This window comes from Myotis nattereri (genome assembly GCF_964212035.1).
Source record: "Myotis nattereri genome assembly, chromosome: 9".
Taxonomy (NCBI): Eukaryota; Metazoa; Chordata; class Mammalia; order Chiroptera; family Vespertilionidae; genus Myotis; species Myotis nattereri.
The window spans coordinates 3,331,316-3,349,470 of NC_138084.1; the positions used below are offsets into that span (position 1 = coordinate 3,331,316).

General features: G+C 63.1%; 3 protein-coding genes across 5 annotated transcripts; 1 reads left to right on the forward strand and 2 right to left on the reverse strand.

Annotated features, from left to right (window-relative positions):
- Window positions 1–110: 110 nt before the first annotated feature.
- EML3 (EMAP like 3) lies at window positions 111–10,031 on the reverse strand. 3 transcript variants are annotated; one of them, XM_081099731.1, is made up of 22 exons: window positions 9,712–10,031; window positions 8,779–8,950; window positions 8,419–8,703; window positions 8,200–8,307; window positions 6,879–6,946; window positions 6,587–6,710; window positions 6,197–6,367; window positions 5,929–5,998; window positions 5,732–5,842; window positions 5,421–5,516; window positions 4,899–5,054; window positions 4,610–4,751; window positions 4,030–4,181; window positions 3,826–3,951; window positions 3,611–3,742; window positions 3,137–3,204; window positions 2,248–2,336; window positions 2,079–2,176; window positions 1,861–1,948; window positions 1,030–1,128; window positions 624–754; window positions 111–538 (listed from the first exon to the last, which is right to left on the reverse strand). In XM_081099731.1, exons 1-22 carry the CDS (start codon window positions 9,731–9,733, stop codon window positions 335–337), a joined length of 2,712 nt encoding a protein of 903 aa, XP_080955857.1. In that variant the 5' UTR covers window positions 9,734–10,031; the 3' UTR covers window positions 111–334. The 3 variants fall into 3 exon arrangements, with proteins under 3 accessions (XP_080955857.1, XP_080955856.1, XP_080955858.1); XM_081099730.1 differs by having other exon boundaries at window positions 8,419–8,950; window positions 9,712–9,750; XM_081099732.1 differs by lacking the exons at window positions 6,587–6,710; window positions 8,779–8,950; window positions 9,712–10,031 and having other exon boundaries at window positions 4,030–4,211; window positions 6,197–6,309; window positions 8,419–8,643.
- Window positions 10,032–10,102: 71 nt separating this feature from the next.
- On the forward strand, window positions 10,103–12,486 carry ROM1 (retinal outer segment membrane protein 1). Its single transcript, XM_081099735.1, has 3 exons — window positions 10,103–11,111; window positions 11,472–11,718; window positions 11,831–12,486. The coding sequence occupies exons 1-3, from the start codon at window positions 10,522–10,524 to the stop codon at window positions 12,038–12,040; spliced, it is 1,047 nt and encodes a 348-aa protein (XP_080955861.1). The 5' UTR covers window positions 10,103–10,521; the 3' UTR covers window positions 12,041–12,486.
- B3GAT3 (beta-1,3-glucuronyltransferase 3) lies at window positions 12,484–17,727 on the reverse strand. Its single transcript, XM_081099733.1, has 5 exons — window positions 17,438–17,727; window positions 16,297–16,471; window positions 14,056–14,416; window positions 13,338–13,628; window positions 12,484–12,967 (listed from the first exon to the last, which is right to left on the reverse strand). Exons 1-5 carry the CDS (start codon window positions 17,517–17,519, stop codon window positions 12,869–12,871), a joined length of 1,008 nt encoding a protein of 335 aa, XP_080955859.1. The 5' UTR covers window positions 17,520–17,727; the 3' UTR covers window positions 12,484–12,868.
- Between the last annotated feature and the right edge of the window lie 428 nt (window positions 17,728–18,155).

Sequence of the window (18,155 nt, forward strand, 5' to 3'; positions counted from 1 at the left end):
TGCCTGAGTGGCGCTCGCTCGCCGCCCTCTTCGCGCTCCTCTGGCTCCGCACCCCCACCCGCTCCTGGCCCGGCGGCACCCCGCCGAGCCCCACAAAAGGACTGGGAGGCGACTTTGCTTTTGGTTTATTGCCCCTCAGCAGGCAGCGGGAGTCGGGGCCCAGGCTGGGGCGGCCCGGCTCGGCCAGCGGGTCTGTACAGTGTGTGCTGGGGTGCTGGCCGCCCCCTCCAGGGGAATGCGCGATTGGGAATGTCTCCGAGTCGAGGAAGAGGTCGGCCCCTAGTCCCGGGGGCGGAGCCGAGCGGCAGGGCCCGTGGGTCCCGATCCGCGGCGGTCAGACGTCAAGGGAGGAGGCCGGGGACAGAGAGGGGGTTCGCGAGGGCGTGGCGGGCGCCGGCCCCGAGCCCCCGGCGCCCAGCACTCGCCACTGGAAGATGCTGGCGTCCTTGCCGCCCAGCGAGATGAGGTGCGAGTCATCGTGGGTGAACCGGACGCTGGTCACGTGGCTGCCGTGGCCGCCGTACACGAGGCTGGGCGCCTGCGGGCGGGGGGGGGCGGGAGGTGGAGTTGCGGGGGCTGCGAGGCCGCGCGGGGCCGGCCCCCCGCCCCGGGCCCCGCCTCACCTTGGCGCGCGCGCACGGGTACTGGAAGAGGTGCACTTTGCAGAAGTCGTCGGCCACGGCCACCACGCGCTCGTTGTGGGAGCGGCACAGCGAGTTGATGTCCGTGCCATCCGAGCCGTCTGGCCACACGCCTGGCAGCACAGCGGCCGCTCAGCCCGGCCTCCTCCTGCCTCCGCCCACAGCCCCGAGCTGCCCCGCGCCGGTGCTCCCGGCGCCGCCTCCGCCCACCGGCCACGTTCCAGGCAGTCCTTCCCAGGGAGCGCCGAGGAGCGCGGGGGCCTCCGGGCTGGGTCTGCCGGGTGCTGGACACCCCCCCACATACGCACCCTGGCCACCCCCCGCCTCCCTGGACACCGCCCAGCATTCCCAGCCCGGGGCGCGCTCCCCACCCTGCGCCCCTGCTCACCGTAGACGTGGAAGCCCAGCACGCAGGTGTAGGTGGCCCACTCCCGGTCCCGGCTCTCATAGCGATTCCTCAGCAGCTTGCAGCCTTCACCCACGTTCCCTGGGGAGAGGGCGCCCACCCCGCTCAGCCCTCACCCGGCCGCAGAGGGGAAGCGGCTCGGAAGCCAGGTTGGAAAGGCTGACACGGGAGGCCGGGGCATGTGATCTGGTCACCGCAGCAGCCCTCGGCCCGGCAAACCCAGCCCCGTGCTGCCTGGGCGCTCCCAAGGCTTCTGCCAGTTCCTCCTCCCTGGGCACCGCAGTCCCGCCACACCTGCCCTGAGGAACTTGTCCGAAACAACCTTTTCTTAGGATATTTTTCAACTCCCTCAAATCCTTGTGGGGAAAAGATGGTATAAAACTGCGTGTTTGCCCTAACCGGTTTGGCTCAGTGGATAGAGCGTCAGCCTGCGGACTCAAGGGTCCCAGGTTCGATTCTGGTCAAGGGCATGTACCTTGGTTGCGGACACATCCCCAGTGTGGGGTGTGCAGGAGGCAGCTGATCGATGTTTCTCTCTCATTGATGTTTCTAACTCTCTATCTCTCTCCCTTCCTCTCTGTAAAAAATCAGTAAAATATATTTTTAAAAAAAACTGCGTTTTTTTCCCCCAAATTAGTTACTCCTATGTGTATAATCCTGACTCCAACCCCATCTCCACGTCCCCATCTGACAGCCCCTCCTCCTGGAGCCCCCCACATATCCTTCACCTACCCCCCGCAACCAGGAGCCTTCACACACACACAGAGCCCACCCCAAGGACTCTCTCCCCATGCCCACCCTATTGCCACTCACAGTAAAGGATCTCATAGTCCCCAGAATTGGACATGATGAAGTTCCCGTCCTTGGACCAGTCAAGGTGAGTAATAAAGCTGGAGTGACCCTGGGAGCAAGGGTCAAGAGACTAAAAATGGAGCCCCCATTCCCGTCCCCTAGCCCCCCTAAGTGCCTTGGGCCCTTTGAGGAGTTTCCCTGCTATGGCGATGCCCCACCCGCCACCCCAGCTTTCTCACCACACAGCGGCCAAAGCGGCTGGACTTGGCACCATCACTGGAAACACTATAGATGTAGATCATGTTGTCATGCGAACCAATGGCCAGGTGTAACCCATCTACAAAGACAGTCACTCAGACAGGGAAGGACCAGGGACGGGTCTGGGTCCGGGGCGGGGGTGGCTCCCACCTGGGCTGTACCGAACCACTGAGAGCTGCTCATTGCCATCGGTGACGTCAGACACGATCTCTCTGGTCTCCGTATCCAAAACCAGCCACCTGGAAGGGAGGGGTGGGGAAGCAGGTGTGAGGACGCTGACACGTCGGAGAGACTCCGAGACGCCCAGGGGAAAGCTGTGAGGCAGGCAGAAAGGCCCTACTGCGTTCTTTTTTTCCCTTTTTTTTTCTTTTTAATCCTCACCAGAGGATATTTTCCCATTGGTTTTCAGAGAGTGGAAGGGAAGGGGGGTGGGGAGGGAGAGAAACATCAATGTGAGAGACACATCGATCGGTTCCTCCTGAATGCACCGAAACAGGACGGGGCCGGCGATCGAACCTGCAGCCCAAGTACATGCCCTTGACTAGGAATCGAACCCACGACCCTTAGGTGCACAGGTGATGCTCTAACCACTGAGCCGCGCCGGCCAGGGCCCCACTGCATTCTTACACTGGGAAATGGGAAGGGGCCACGGGCAGATAAGAGCTGAGGGGCTTCTGATGCCTTGGGAGAAAGGAAAAGGGCTGGACTGCAAGGGCCTTGGGGAATCTGTAGGCCCGTCACTCTTCGCCTCCCCTCTGCCCTCCCATCTCCGCAGCTTCCCTCTGCTGAGCTGCCACCTCCTCCATCCCGGCTGGAGGGGAAGGTGTTGGGGGAGGGCGCGATGGCAGTTGCCACCGGAGACAGGAGGCCCAGGCTGCAGGGAGAAGCACCGAGGAACAGGAAGGTGCAGTTGGGGCTTGGAGCAGCCAGTGGTCACGCTGCTTCACACACACACACACACACACACACACACACACACACACACGCCATCGCCAGGAACCCTCCCTACACCCCCTGTTTCCCCCCGGGTCCCTCTCACCTCCCCGTGTTCAGTCCCACAGCCACCACCGCCCCACTGGGGTGGAAGTCTGCACAGAGGCCCGTCTCCTGGGGGGAGAAAAAGGTCAATTCAAGACGCCTTTCTACTGAGGGACCCAACAGACGCCTTGTCATTCCAAGGAGGGGCAGGAAGGACGGGCGGTGGGCCGGGAGCGCAGGCAGGTGTGTGCGGGCAGAGCTGAAACGAGGTGATATTCAAAATGCTGAGCCACCAGAACTGAGAGCTGGGTGGGAGATTAACCGTCAGTTGCTGGGGGGGGGGGGAGGGATGGGGGGACGGGGTGGGGGAGCGGGTACAGGAGGCATCAGATCAGAAGAAGGAACATTTAGTAGCCACACCAGGACAAACCAGCTGCCTCCGGGGAGCAGAAGGAAAGGGGATACTGAGGAAGGCGTGGGGGCCACAGGAGTCACGGCAGGGGTGGCACTGGGGACCCGGGGACCCGGGCTCTACCTTGAGGTCGATGCTCCAGGCCAGCGCGTGGCCCTCCCCGTCCCACAGGCAGAGCTGCCTGTCGTGGCCGCAGGTGAGGAAGCGGTTCTGGAAGGGGTGTGTGCACAGCCCCCAGAGCTCGTCCGTGTGGCCCTGCAGCAGAGCATGCGTATCGCCTCTGCCCTCCCGCCCTCCCGGCAGCTCTCCCCACCACCCCCAGCCCTCGGCCCCCCAACCTGGATCACAGGGGAGAAGCCCTGGGCCAGATCTCCTCGCAGCAACGCATTCTTGGTGGTTCCCACCAGCAGCTCAGAGCCCAGCCGCTCCGCGATGGCCCGCACAGCCCCGAAGTGTTCAGGAATCTGCAGTGGTGGCAGGAAGTCAGGGGGCACCGGCCATTCCTCTCCCCCCTCCCGCCCTCCACCCAGCCCAGCCCTCACCTCAGCTTCCTGGAGGGCCACCAAACCAGGCCCCCACTGTACCAGCCGCCGGTCCCGCCCGCCGCCACTCAGCACGGTCCCGTCCCGCCGGAGACACAGGGCGAAGATGGAACCTTCATGAGCATGGGCCTGAGCCACAATCCCATAGGTCTCTGTTGGCACAGTCCTGGGCAGGTCAGGCTCTTGGGGTGCAGGGAAGTGGGGAAGGGACAATCTAGGCAGTCACAACAGAGCAGTAACCCCAGCTGCCTGAGGCCTGCTGGTTACCGTCTCTGACTCGGGCTCTCGTTCTTCCCAGTTTACAGACTGGACAACTGAGACTCAAAGAATTGAAGTCACTTCTTAAAGGCCAGACCATTAGTGGCAACACTGGGATCTGAACCCAGGACCTGGCAGGCCCCAAAGCCCCAGCCCTTTACTCTCTGCCATGCTGCCCGTACCTTTCTCCACGGTCCCCCAGACAACTATCAGCTCTCACGGTAAAAAAATAAAAATAAAAAATGGGAGGGGCAACCCTGTTCTCTGTTCCCATAAACCCTCTAGGGGGCTAGACTTCCCAGATGCCACCCCAGCCACATACCTTTGGCTCCGCCCCTGCCTGGAGTCTTGGAATCTGAGAGGCTCCGCCCCCAGGTGAGAATGTTCCCCTCTGAGTCCCCCGTGAGGATGTCTCCATCCGGGAGGAACACAAAACAAGGGATAAACTTGGGTTTCTTGTATTTCTAGGGGAGAGGTGAGGCCACAGGGGAGGGCAAAGACCAAAGGTCACGGGGCAGCCGGGAGGTGGGGAGCACCGGGGTCTCCAGTCCTCCGAGCACTACTTCCATCTCCATCTGCCCTCCCCCGCCCTGCACCCATCCACACCTCACCCCAAAGACACCCTGTTTCCGCGTGAGGGTCCCATTCCCAGGGACCCCCGCTGCACCACTCCAGTTCCAGAAGTGCACGTGCGATTTCCCGCTGGTGACAATGCAGCTGCTATCACGAGGGCTGAAGCCGACAGCCAGGACCGAGTCATTTGTGCTCTGAAGAGAAGACACTGGATTCAGCCACCCCGAGCCCTCAGCACCCTCATCCCATTGACTCTTCCTCTGCATCCTGACTGTGCGTCTGCAGGGATCCAGAAGCCCCGGGGCACCCTTCCGTCCACACCCTGGGCCCCGAAGAGCAACTGTTCCTGATTAGTCACCCGCCTGCCTGGCATGATCTCCTGTGAGGCCAGAACTTCTGCAGTCCCCACTGCTCAGCCTCTCAGAGGCTGGGAGGCTGGGAGGCGGGCCCAGGCGACAGCCAGAAAGGAAGTAATAGGTGGGTAAGTCTGGACTCTTGGGGCCCACCACTCCCACCTCCAACCCCAACCGGCGGTGTCTGCAGGCCACCCGGCCCCTCACCTTGATCTCAGCCAGCTTCGTGCCGCGGCCGCAGTCCCACACGGACAACATGTGCTCATTGGAATCGTCCACCACGCAGAGAAAAGCCCCCTGGTCCTGAGGGTGGGGACAGGCGGGAGGGGCTGAGTGAGGACCAGAGGTCTGGGAGTTCACGGTCATTAGGCAGCTCACACCATCACACGTGGGGAGGGGAGGAGAACCGGCTGGGCAAGGGTCAGGCAGGCCAGGATGTCTGAGACTTCCTGATGAAGTTAAAGAAGGGGGTTCCCGGAGAAGAAAGATGGGGGTCTGGAGGCTTCGGGCCAGCTCACCACCACTGAAAAGGCCAGGGCCCCCACGCCCCGCTCGAAGGCCCCCAGTCCTATCTCCTGCAGCTTCAGCAGCGTCTCCGAGTCCCACACGTGAACCACAGGCTGCAGGGGCTGGAGCGGGAGAAGGGGTCAGGCGGGGGGGAGGACAGCTGGGCGAGAGGTTCCTCCTGCCCGCCTGGGTTTGAGTTTGGCCTTACCTTCCCATCCTTATCCACTCCAGCTGTCTGTCCTGAGGCGACGCGAACACCATCAGGGTGGACGGCCAGGCTACGTGGGGGAGCAGATGCTCTAAGGAAGGGGGTGGGTCTCTCAAGGCCACCCAGGCCGCCTCTCTAGGCTTGCCGAGCAGCAAGGCAACGCCTCTCTCCTGCTCCTCCACACCCGCCCAGGCCCCCTGTCTGCCACGCCCAGCATCCCCATGCCTAGAGCTGCCCACTCCCGGGCCCCGGGCCCCGGGCCCCTCACCATCGAACGCAGTCCGTGTGGCCCCGGTAATGTCTCTGGCCGCCACCTCCAGGACCCCCTGGGCCTCCCCCAGGCCGGTACAGCACCACCACACAGGCGATAAAGTAGACCACCTCCCCAGAACGCAGCACAAACAGATTAGAGCGGGAGTCACGACCCCTGTACCCGTAACTGGAGTGGGCATCGCGGTCAAGGAAAGGGTCAGACCAAGGGCAGGATGAGGAAGAAAGGAGAACAGAGCTTCTGGCTGGCAGTGCTACTGGCAGAGGATGGTAAGAGAGGATTCAGGGGGTTCCCGTCCCTGCAGAGCCAGGAGGAAACCATAAACGGGGGGGTGGGGGTCCCAAGATGGGAAAGGTGGTTCCCATGGGCCTGGAGGGGGCAGGATACACCCAGTCAAGGCTGAGGGTCTCCGGGGGCGGGCCGCTGGGCAGCTCCTCAAGGCTGCGGATGCCAGATGGGATGTACATGGTAATTGGGCGGCCGCGAAGGAACATCTTCACTGAGATGCCTTCTACAGAGAGAAGGGGGGTGTCAACCACCACCCTGCAGCCCCCCTCCAGGAAAGCCAGAGCAGAACTCTACCCACCAGACCTCACAGGTCGCCCCAAAGTAGCTCTTGGGGCTCTAGCCCAAACCCTAACTCTTTCATCCAGATTCTTCCAGAGGCTTCTGCACTTACCCAAATTGTAGTTGTTCCTCCGAGATCCCGGGCCCCCAGGGCTGGAGAGGGGGTCTTTCCCGCCTCGGCTGTTGGGAAGACAGAAAAGCATAGGGTTTGGGGTCAGGTCCCGAGATACACGTGCAAAGGGGCCGAGCACAGAAGGGAGGCTACTCGAGGCCACAGTCACCCCCGCAGTCAAGGCCTGCGATCCGGGCACCCAGGCCCTAGAGTAGGCGGGACTTCCGGCTCCATCTCAGACCCGAGCCCGTGAGGCTGGGGGCCGAGCGCATGGCACCAGGCCACAAGGCTTGCAAGACACAATGCGGAGTGACAGGGAGGAGCCCTTTCCTCCAGACCCGTGGTCGGCAAACTGCGGCTCGCGAGCCACATGCGGCTCTTTGGCTCCTTGAGTGTGGCTCTTCCACAAAATACCACGTGCGGGCACGCACGTACAGTGCGACGGAAACTTCATGGCCCATGCGCAGAAGTCGGTATTTTGTCAAAGAGCCACTCAAGGGGCCAAAGAGCCGCGTGTGGCTCGCGAGCCGCAGTTTGCCGACCACTGCTCCAGACCATCAGGCCTCTGGCTATGGAGCTTTTCACGTCCCCATCCAAGAAATGGGACAAAAATGAATCCAGAATGTACCCCAGGCCTGCCCTTCGGGGCTCTGGGAGGTAAGCAAGAAAGCCCTTATCTCTCAGAGGAAAGTAACAGAATTCCAGAGATCACCGTCACAGGTGATAAGAGGTGGTGATACCTCTGCAGAGAAGGAAGGCGACCAAGGGCAGGGCTAGAATGACCACTCCCGGCCCCGAGGCCTGTCCACGCTCTGAGACAGCTACGCTCAACCTCGGGGACTCGCCTTTGCTCTAACAGTCGAGTCTGGTAAATTGGAGAAAGGGGAGGGGCTGAAACTCTGAGAAGAGTCACCCATGAAAATCATGGAAGCTTCTGGAAAAGCCTCTTGGCACCTCAAGAGGTGTACAGTGATGAGGAGGAAAGGGCAAGGGACTAGAGTCAGGGAGAGTTGCGTTGGAGCCCTGCCTCTAGCTGTGTGACCCCAGACAGATGACTTACCCTCTCTGAGCCCGCCTCCTCACCTGGACAGTGAACAGCATGAGACCACCTACCCCCCAAGGATGCCGTGGGACTGAGTGAGATGGAGGAGGTCGAGGACTTAGCACAGTGCCCAGAACACAGCCGGCCCCCACGCGTGCTGGTTCCCTTCTTCCTGTTGGGCAATGAGGCCCCCCCCACCCCACCCAGGGAAGCGAGTGAGGGACGAGGAAAGTCAAGAGCCTGGGCCTGGGGTGGGGCAGGTTGGGGAGCCTCGCCCACCTCTCTGTGCTCCCTGACCGCAATAACAGGTTGGCCGAGGACGCTGCCTTCCGGGAGAGCTTCTGTCGAGGCCGCTCTGAGGGCGATGAAGAGGAATTTCTCCGCGCCCTGAGAGGAGCAGTGAGCAGGTGAAGGTCATCCGCTCTAACCATGCTCCCCAGTCCTCTCCCTGCCAACCCCCCCTAACCCCCCGCCCCGCCTCGGCCACAGGACACTCACGTGTCAGTGCACTGGGGGGGCTGTACAAGCCTGAGGATGCCCGGAGAGCCCGTGCCCCCCGGGGAGCCAGCGCCCCCAGGGGAGCCAGTGCCACTGCTGCTGCTGCCCCCTCCTTCAGACTGGGTTCCACTAGGCTCTTCACTGCCCCCCTGAGGGGCCGCGGGCCCATTGCTCAGGCCAGGGGTTCCTGGGGATGCCTCCATCCCCACCTCCGAATCCGTCTGGGTGCCCCGGCTCACCAAGGAGGGGCTGCGCGGGGGTGGCAGTCCTGGGGGGGCTGCAGGGCTGCCGAGGAGACAGGGAATCAGTCCATGCCCGCTGAGCCCCGGGAAGGAGGAAGAGGGGGGACGACAGGCATACCTGGCCCTGGTGGGAGCTGCCGGGCCCGGGTCCTGCAAGGAGGGGGGGGGCGCCTGCAGCCGAAGCAGGCGCAGGGCTTCGGCCAGGGCGGCCTTCACCAGCTCCATCTCCTTCTCCTGCACCTGGAGCCGCTGGCTCAGGGCCTGCAGGGCCTGCTGAGCAGGGCCCTCGCCTGGGAAAGGGGAAGCGCGCTCAGAGGCCCCGCACCTGGGGGAGCTGGCAGCTTCTTTCTCCCCGCAGCTTCGCATGGGTGCAGGAGGACTGCGGCCCGAGGGGAGGAGACGGCGCCCAGGGCCCAGGGCCTCCTCCTGGCGGGCAGGCGAGGAAGCTGGCAGAGCGCCTTTCCTGCCGCCGTCCAGGCCTCCGCCGGGCAGGGCGGACCGGGAGCGCGGGGGGAGCGCGGAGTGCTGCCCGCGGGCGTGGGAACCACAGCGGGAGCCGCAGGACGGGTGAGGGCCCACGGGCCACCCGGAGCAGCTCGGTCTCCGGGGAAGGCGGGAGCCCGAGCAGGCAGCCCCGGGACAGAGCGGGGCCACGGGGTGAGGACCAGGAGGAGAAATGCAGTGACAGGAGAGGGCACCGGTGCAGACAGAGCCACGGGGCAGGTCCCGGGGAACCGCTGGGGGTCAGAAGCAAAAAGACACGAAACAGCAGGAGAGGCCCAGGTGCCGGGGGGGGCCGGGGGACATTCAGGTGCGGAGCCACGGGGGGTGGGGGTGGGGGTGGGGTGGGAGGATGACGCGGGTACGTCCGAAAGGACAGCAGCAGAGGCCCAAGGACCGGGAGGGCGACCCGAGGGCCGTGGAGGATGCTCCAGCCCTGGGGCCGCGGAGCACGCGGGCGCCCCTGGACGGCCGTCGGGCACCAGCAGCGCCGGACCGGCCGGCCGCGCGCTCCGGGAAGGGGCTCGCCGCCCGCCCGCCCCGTACTCACCGGGCCCCCCGGCCCCATCCATCCGGCCCCCGGGCTGGCTCCGAGCGGCGGCAGCGGAGGAGGCGTCTAAGCCGCGGGGGCCATGGCCCGGGAGAGGGGAAGGGGAAGCACCCTGGGGCGCGCGGGGCGCCGGGCCACCCCCTGGGGGCGCTGTCGGGCTCGGGGAAAGGGGCTGGAGGGGGCGGGGGCGCGGGCTCGGGCCCGCCGGGGCCTCGGGCTCTCCCGGGGCCGCTCCGGGCTCCCGGGGGTGGAGTGGCGGGGCCGTCGCGGGGCCCAGCGCCGCTGCACAAACAGGCGCCGGACGCGGAGCCGCCAGGAAGCGCGGGAGGGGGGGCGGGCCGAGGGGGGGGCCGGGCCGCCCGGTAACCCCTCCCTGTCCGGGCCCCGCGGCTCAGCAAGGGGCGGGGCCAACCCGCTGACCCCCCGGCCCCCGGCCGGCCTCCGCCCTCGGGGCCCTTCCGGGATCTCCGCCCCCGGACTCCCTGGGGACGCGGAGGGCGCGTGGACCTCGAGGTCTCCGCCCCCGGCCCGCCGCCCCCCGCCGCCCCAAGCCCCCCGGGGCCCAGCCGACCAGCCCCTCCCCCTTCCGGGAGGGGCCGGGGCGGGGCTTTCCCCAGGGGCCAGGCCGAGGCATCCCGAGTTGGCGCGGGCCGGGGCGGGCGCCGGGCGATTACGGCTGGGGGGGCGGGCGCCCAGGGTATTGGGGTCAGGGTGGCATTAGCGCAGCTCAAGCCGGGCTGGGCTGACTCAGCGCCTGGCCCCGACAGCCCGTCCCTGCCAACCCTGCGCTTCCCGGGGCGGAGATGGGAGATGGCGCCCGTGCTGCCCCTGGCGCTGCCGCTCCAGCCCCGCATCCGGCTGGCGCAGGGGCTCTGGCTCCTGTCCTGGGTGCTGGCGCTGGCCGGTGGCCTCACCCTCCTGTGCAGCGGGCACCTCCTGGTCCAGCTGTTGCACCTTCGCACCTTCTTGGCTCCCTCCTGCCCGTTCACGGCCCTGCCGCAGGTGGCCCTGGCCGCGGGAGCCGTGGCTCTGTGCACCGGACTGGCGGGCGCGGGAGCCAGCAGGGCCAGTTTGGACGCAGCTCAATACCCGCCCTGGCGAAGGATCCTGGGCCCCCTGCTGGTGGCTGGCACGGCTGGGGGTGGCGGGCTGCTGGTCCTCGCCCTGGCGCTAGCCTTAGCTCTCCCTGGAAGTCTGGACACGGGGCTGGAGGAGGGCCTGGGCGCTGCCATGGCTCACTACAAGGACACGGAGGTGCCTGGGCACTGCCACGCCAAGCGGCTGTTGGATGAGCTGCAGCTGAGGCACCACTGCTGCGGGCGCCACGGGTTCAAGGATTGGTTTGGGGTCCAGTGGGTCAGCAGCCGGTACCTGGACCCCAATGACCAGGATGTGGTTGAGTGAGTGACCTGCTTCTCTCCTCTCCCCCTCCTCCTCCTCCGTCCTTTAAAACCCCACCCCACCCAGCCGGCAACACATAGAGCTTAGTGACTGAGGGGATGGGTGACAGCTCCGCCATCTATTACTGTGTGGCCCAGGGCGGCTGCCGAACGCCTCTGGGCCCGTGTCCTCATCGGTAGAATGGAGGTGATGACAGCATGTCTCACAGAACTGCTGTGGAGACAGATGAACTGAGCCTGCCTGGCACACAGGAAAGCAGTTAGAAATGTCTCCTCTCATTGTCCCGTGTCAACTGTGCCTGCAGCCTCTCCCCCAGGCCGCTGGTTCCAGGCACCCTAACCCTGCCCCTCCCTTCACAGCCGCATCCAGAGCAATGTGGAAGGCCTGTATCTGACTGACGGAGTCCCTTTTTCCTGCTGCAACCCCCACTCACCCAGGCCTTGCCTGCAAGACCGGCTCTCAGACCCCCACGCCCACCCCCTCTTCGATCCCCGTCAGCCCAACCTAAACCTCTGGGCTCAAGGATGCCACGGGGCGCTGCTGGGGCACCTGCAGGGGCTGGCGAGCACACTGGGCAGCCTGCTGGCTGTCACCTTCCTGCTGCAGGTGAGTCAGCAAAGTGTCTGAGGCCTCCCTCCACCGGGACTCCTCGCTGACTCCAACCCCGGGGCCCTGGACCCGCGGACCCGCACCGACCTCTTCCCCTTGCTCTCCCCAGACTCCGGTGCTCCTGGGCCTGCGGTACCTGCAGACGGCACTGGAGGGGCTTGGAGGAGTCATCGATGGGGAAGGGGAGACCCAGGGCTATCTCCTGCCCGGGGGGCTGAGGCACAGGCTGAGAGCTGCCTGGCTGCAGGGAGGGGCTGCCCACAGGCCGGCACCCGGGGCGGCCCCTGCAGAGGAGGCACCGCCTGGGGGGGCCGCCTGAGGCCTATTGGGCTGGAGCGGGGCTGGGGGTCGGGCAGAGGGAGAAGGGGTGGAGAAGCAGGAAACCTCACAACCCTTTCGCCAAGGCCCCTGGTGGGGAAGTTGTGTGTGTGGCGGGGGGGGGGGGGGGGGGGTCCCTGGGATTAGAGCGGTTAAGAATAATTAGCAAGCTGGACGGGGTAGGAGAAAAAACGAGGGGTCTGAGGGCCTAGAACAGCCCAGAAACAGAAATCCCAGGAGGTGGGCAAGCGGCATGGGAGGCTGAGAGCTTCCCTGCGGACTCAAGGAAGCTTCCGGACTGACGCCGCTGGTCTCCTCCTCAGGGGTGGGTCCTGAGAGAATGGCTTTCTGTCTGAGAGAGAAGCCAGGAGGCCAAGGTTCTGACCCCGGTGAGAATCAGAACGCAAGAAGCAGACTAATAAAACGAAAAGAATGAGAGGCCCCTCCAGGTGGAGATTTTTTTATTCTGGAGGTAGGAGGGGTCAGCATGCTCAGGTGGGGAGGGTCCAGCCCAGCTCCTCCAGCCCCCCGCCCCCCGTGCATGCCCAGCCCCAGTAAGTTACCCAGTTACTCAGCTGCCCTCCCTCCTGAGTCTGTCTGTCCTGCTCCGCCCCAGACAGGGCTGACCCGGCTCAATACAAGGGCTGCTTGTCCCCAGCTGTGGGCAGTGCCACATGGCAGGCTGGGGGCGGGGGAGCAGCTGGGCTGAAACGGCAGGGGGGCCGCCCCTGGCTCTGAGGGGTCAGGACGTGGAGAGCCGCACACTGGCAGCCAGGGGCCCGGCCCCACAGGTCTGTGCCTGGCGAAACGGCAGTCGGTGGGGCGTCCATCACACCTCCACGGCGGGGTCTGAGCCGCGGCCCTGCCGCTGTAGCTGCTCCTCCTGCTTCATCTTGGGCTTCTCCGTCCGCGTGTGCCACACCAGGACCTGCCCCGGGAGGACTCCGTCAGAGCCGGGCCCAGCCCGAGCCAGGCCCCTGGGCCCTCGGTGTGACCGGATTCTCCAACCCCCTCTACACAGCGTGGGAGCCTCGGTGCCTCGAAAATGGGGCCTTAACCCCTTAACCTCTGTGGGCCATGCAGGTGCCAGGACACTGGGAGACAGAGTGGCAGGGCCCCACTGTCGTCCTCTGGCTCCCGCTGCCCTTCAGGAGAGTAAGCAAGGCTGCAGCTGAGTTCCGAGGGTGAGGGTCCCTCCTGCTCAAACACCTGCCCCGGGATCCTCCTCCCAGGGCCTCACCCCACTTCTCCCATCCCCTGTCCACCCCAGAGCTGCGTGCCCACCTCCCTCCTCTTACCCGGGTGCAGTTGGCAGCCCGTGGCTCCAGGTCCTTGGGGTCCACCAGGTGGCTCAGGAGACTGCTCTCCAGGTGGCCCCGGGGAGCGGTTGCGTCAAACTGGGCATTGGGCTTAGCCAACAGCAAGGGCAGGGCCACTGCAAATCCCGCCATATCCACTGGGAACGGCCGGTTGGGCTCCCACGCCGTGTGGAAGCCCACAACCCGGCCGTCCTGTACCCGTGGGCCCTCGAACCGCAGGCCGCCCACCAGCCCCACAGGCCACACGGAGACACCGCGGGTCCAGCGCATCTAACAGAGGTGGGAGACAAGAGACAGACAGGGAGTGGCCCAGCGGACGGGGAGCAGCAGGAAGGACCACCTGGGTCCTCTGCTCCATGTCCCCCCTCCTCACCCAACAGCTGAGAGCAGTGATGGCGAACCTTTTGAGCTCGGCGTGTCAGCATTTTGAAAAACCCTAATTTAACTTTGGTGCCGTGTCACATATAGAAATTTTTTGATATTTGCAACCATGGTAAAACCAAGATTTATATTTTTGATCTTTATTTTATATATTTAAATGCCATTTAACAGAAAAATCAACCAAAAAAATGAGTTTGCGTGTCACCTCTGACACGCGTGTCATAGGTTCGCCATCACTGGCCTAGAGCAACAGTGATAACCAAGGCAACAGAGGAAGCTGGCCCACGGCCCCTTTCCCGGCCCTCCCCGTGCTCACCTCCTCAAAGAGTTCCCGGCTGTAGGTGTTGTCATCATCAGCAAAGTACACAACTCCCCGGGTCCCCGGGGGCGGAGGGTCCTTCTCTCCCCCGACAGCGCCCCCTCCGCTCCGGAGCCAGTCCAGAGCCCTGTTCCGTTGCTCTACGCCGCGGGGACGAACCCAGCCTGGCTCGCCCTCCCGGAGCCTCTGGGCCTTGGGAGTGAGGACAGCCAAGTGTGTGAAGAGGAGGCCAGAGGCAGCCAGCAGCCTGGAGACCAACGGGGTGGGGCCCTCGGCGTCCTCCACCAGCAGCCAGTGCAGCCGGGGCACCAGACTCAGGGTCTGGGACAGTCGCACCAGCTCGGCCTTCTGCACTAGCCTGGAGGGGGAGAGGCAGCAGCAGGGAAGGGGGCAGCCCCCAGCTGCCACTCCAGCCAGCTAGCAGACACAGCTTCTCCCGACCCCCTTCTGGCATCCCCAGGGCCTTTCCCCAACTCGTCTTGCCGTCAACTTCACAGGGACATTCACCTGCCCTGTCCTCCCACTCATGTGTGTCACCCACCTCAGCCCTGGGAGGCACTCGGGGAAGGAATCACATCTGGTTTGAATGCCAGGTTTGTAATTAGGGGCGACATCTGGGTGAAATGGCTCACTCTCCCCAAGTCTGTTTCCTTGGCTGTAACATGGGAATGACAGGACTCTACAAGGTGGTTTTAGAGATTAGATAAGATAATGGTTTTCTAAAACACCAGTGGGACCAGGTCCTTTTCCTTCTGTGCTTGGGTTTCCAGGGAGAGGGCTCTAGGGGAGTCCCTCGACTCACTCCTCGTCAGGGGAGGATGGCTTATCCGCATTTAGACAAAGAACTGGGAAGTGCGGCCAGTCTCTTCTAGGCTTCGTTCTCCCTCAGATCGGCCTGCCAGCCACAGGCTTGGTGGTGTGTGTGTGTGTGTGTGTGTGTGTGTATGTGGTGTGTATTGGGGGGGGGGGGGGTTCTAGAGCGGCCTGTGCCTAGATGGCTCAACCATCTGATTCCAGGGAGCAATTAGCAGGCCCTTTGGCTGCAGATCCCAAACCACAGTTTCCCACTTGATTTGTGTGAGTAATAAAGGCTACATTTTAATTAAAAACAAAAAAAGCACAGCATTTAGCCCTGGAACTTGTGGGTTCAATGCAATTCCTGGTCAGGGCACATGTCCAGGTTGCAGGCTCGATCCCCAGTAGAGGGCATGCAGGATGCAGCCCATCAATGTTTTGCTTTCCCATTGATGTTTCTCCTCTTTCTCCCTCTCTCTCTCTCTAAAAATCAATTAAAAATATATTTTTTAAAAATAGTGCAGCCCGCCGAAACCAGTTTGGCTCAGTGGATGGAGCGTCGGCCTGCGGACTGAGGGGTCCCGGGTTCGATTCTGGTCAAGGGCATGTGCCTGGGTTGCGGGCACATCCCCAGTGGGAGATGTGCAGGAGGCAGCTGATCGATGTTTCTCCCTCATCGATGTTTCTAACTCTCTCTCTCCCTTCCTCTCTGTAAGAAATCAATAAAATATATTAAAAAAAATAAAAAATAAAAAAAAAAAAATAAAAAAAAAATAGTGCAGCCCTTAGCACAGTGCCTGGTAAGAGTAAACACATTGTAAATATCTAATGTAACTATTTCTAGACCCTGGTAAAAGCTACCAGACTAAGTCCTTCTCCCTTTTTGAAATAGTTTAAAAAAAAATTTTAATCCTCTCCTAGGTTAAATTTTTATTGATTTTATAGAGAGAGGGAGAGGGAAAGAGAGAGACGTAGGTGTGAGAAAGAAATATCGCCCCCATTGGGGGATATGTGCCCACTGGGAATTGAACCTGAGACCCTTCAGTGCATGGGATGACACTCCAACTGAGCCACACCAGCCAGGCAGGACCAAGCCCTTGCCTACTCCAAGCTAGATAGGGTTCTCAAACTTTCTCACCAAAGGATCCCTAAGGAGAGAGAGTGAATTCCGTGGCAAGCTCCAAATTTCTTTGAAACGATATTGTTCTATCTTAAAATTTCTCAGGGATTTTGTGTCCCACTTCATAGCACACCCCTATCTCTTTTAGTAGAAAATAACCATTTTCCCACAAGTTTTTGAGTAAAGATGTGGTTCATTTCCCCTGTCATTTGGCACGCCCTAGTTTGAGGAACATTCCTTGGCCCAATGCCTCCCCCAAATCCTCTCCATCAGCGCCCACCTCTTGGTCCATGCAAGCCTCTTGGGTGCACCAGAGGCCATACCTGGCATAGGTGGGGGTAACAACATAGATAGTAGGCAGGGCCTCAGGCTCAGGGGGCTGGGCAGGGGCAGGGGCTGGACGATGGAGATCAGCTTGCAGCTGGGAAATCCTCAGATCCTTCTGCCGAAGCTGCTCTGCTGCTGCCCGCAGCGGGGGGAGGCAGTCACATGGCTGGCCTGGTCCCGGGAAGCAGGGGTCGGGGCAGAGAACCGAAACACAGCACGTTCAGTGTCCCAAAGGCCCATCATGTCATCCCATCTAGTGCAGGAATCGCCTTACAACCTCTCAGACAGCCCTCTACACCGCCTCCAGCAGCATCCCCGCTCCAGCTCCAGTAAGTCCCATCTGTTGCCATTTTCATTCGGATACTGAGCTGATGCTCTGCCTCCATCCTTCCTCCCCGCTGGTTCTAATTTTGCCTCCTGGGGCCATAAAGAAGAAGTCTATCTCCCTAAGCCCGGGCGGTCCCAAATACCGGAGGGTCAGCAGTGGCCCTGTCTGTGCGACCGAGGACTCATTAAGCTGATGGTTCCGTTGCTGGATAAGCATTTACTGAGCGCTCCTCCGGGAGGCGCTGCCTGAAGGCTGGGGAGGCAGCAGGGAGCAAGGCAGACGCGCTCCCTGGAGGAGGCGGGCACCAAGCAAAGAACAACACTGCGAATTGTGATGAGGGCCGAGGAGGGAGCAGACAGGTTAGAGCACAAGAGAGAACCCAGAGAAGGCAGCGCTCGTCTAGATGCGGCAGGGAAGGCCTCGGCGGCGGAGACCCTGGGGCGAGACCTGCGGGCTGGGAAGGCGGGGGAAGCACCGCAGGCGGAGGGAACGGGTGAAGAGCTTGGAGAGCAATGAGCGTGCGGGGCTCCGTGAGCCTGCGGGTTCCGTGACTGTCACGGAGCCAGAGTGACCGGAGCAGAGCGAGCGAGAGGGTTGGGAAACGGGGTGACGGCGGCGGGACCGTGCGGGGCCCTGAACGCAGGAAGGAGCCCGGATTGCCTCCGAGGTGCGGGGGAGCCGGGCTGCGCTCCAGCGAGAGGCCCGCGCCCGGCGGCCGCGGAGGGGGTGTCGCCGGGCCGCGCCGGGTGAATGGGGTCCGCACCCCGCTCATCCCCAGGGCGGGGAGCACCCCGCCCCGCCCCGCTCACCGAGCTGCACCAGCGCGTAGAGGAGGCCGGCGATCGACACTAGGAAGTAGACGAGAAACACGTTCTTCAGCTTCAGCTTCATGGCCGAGCCGCCGCCGGCGACCGGGCAGGCGGGGTCCCGCCGGGACGAGGGGTCCCGCAGGGACGAGGGGTCCCGCCCCCGCCGGACAGCCTGCAGGCCCCGCCCCTGCAGCGGCCCCGCCCCGCGGCCCGCCTTCCTCGCGCTCCCCTCGACCAGCTCCCGGGAACTGGGGCTGGGGAGCCGGCCCGGGCCCACATCCGGTCAGTCTGGAACACCCCCAGCCCCCCGGGTTCACTTCCGGTCCCACCGCCTCGTTCTGGGAACCTCGGGAGGTGACGTCATATCCGGCGTGTCGAGCGCCCTGGGCGGCTGTCAAGCAGCCGGTGGGAGCACGTGGGCGGGGCTGGGAGGCCTTCCCCTTGAAGTCCCGCCCTTGTGCCCAGGTTTTCTCCTTCTATTCATCCCCCCACCCGTCAGTCACAGCCCAGTCACAGTAGCTCAGTAAGTACTTGTTACCGGAGTGACGGAAATCCAGGGCCTGTCCTGTGTTCTAGGTTCGTCTCACACAGTCCTCGCCATAATCCTAGGCGATAGATGGTATTGCCTAATTTATAGATACGCAACTAAGATCAACAAAAGTTATGTGTCAACGCAAGAAACATTCAGGCCTGCAGAGAAGTTTTGTGAGTTGAAACA

Coding starts and splice junctions, on each gene's coding strand:
- EML3 (XM_081099730.1), bottom strand. CDS start 9,733: ATGGATGGGGCCGGGGGGCCCG. Junction 4,752..4,898: donor GGAAACAGGGTGTCTTTGGG/GTGAGGTGTGGA, acceptor CCTCTCCCCTAG/AAATACAAGAAACCCAAGTT. Junction 1,129..1,860: donor GGACTATGAGATCCTTTACT/GTGAGTGGCAAT, acceptor CCCTCTCCCCAG/GGAACGTGGGTGAAGGCTGC.
- ROM1 (XM_081099735.1), top strand. CDS start 10,522: ATGGCGCCCGTGCTGCCCCTGGCGCTGCCGCTCCAGCCCCGCATCCGG. Junction 11,112..11,471: donor AATGACCAGGATGTGGTTGA/GTGAGTGACCTG, acceptor CTCCCTTCACAG/CCGCATCCAGAGCAATGTGG. Junction 11,719..11,830: donor CTGTCACCTTCCTGCTGCAG/GTGAGTCAGCAA, acceptor TGCTCTCCCCAG/ACTCCGGTGCTCCTGGGCCT.
- B3GAT3 (XM_081099733.1), bottom strand. CDS start 17,519: ATGAAGCTGAAGCTGAAGAACGTGTTTCTCGTCTACTTCCTAGTGTCG. Junction 16,472..17,437: donor CTACGCGCTGGTGCAGCTCG/GTGAGCGGGGCG, acceptor TCCCGGGACCAG/GCCAGCCATGTGACTGCCTC. Junction 14,417..16,296: donor GTTACCCCCACCTATGCCAG/GTATGGCCTCTG, acceptor CTCCCCCTCCAG/GCTAGTGCAGAAGGCCGAGC.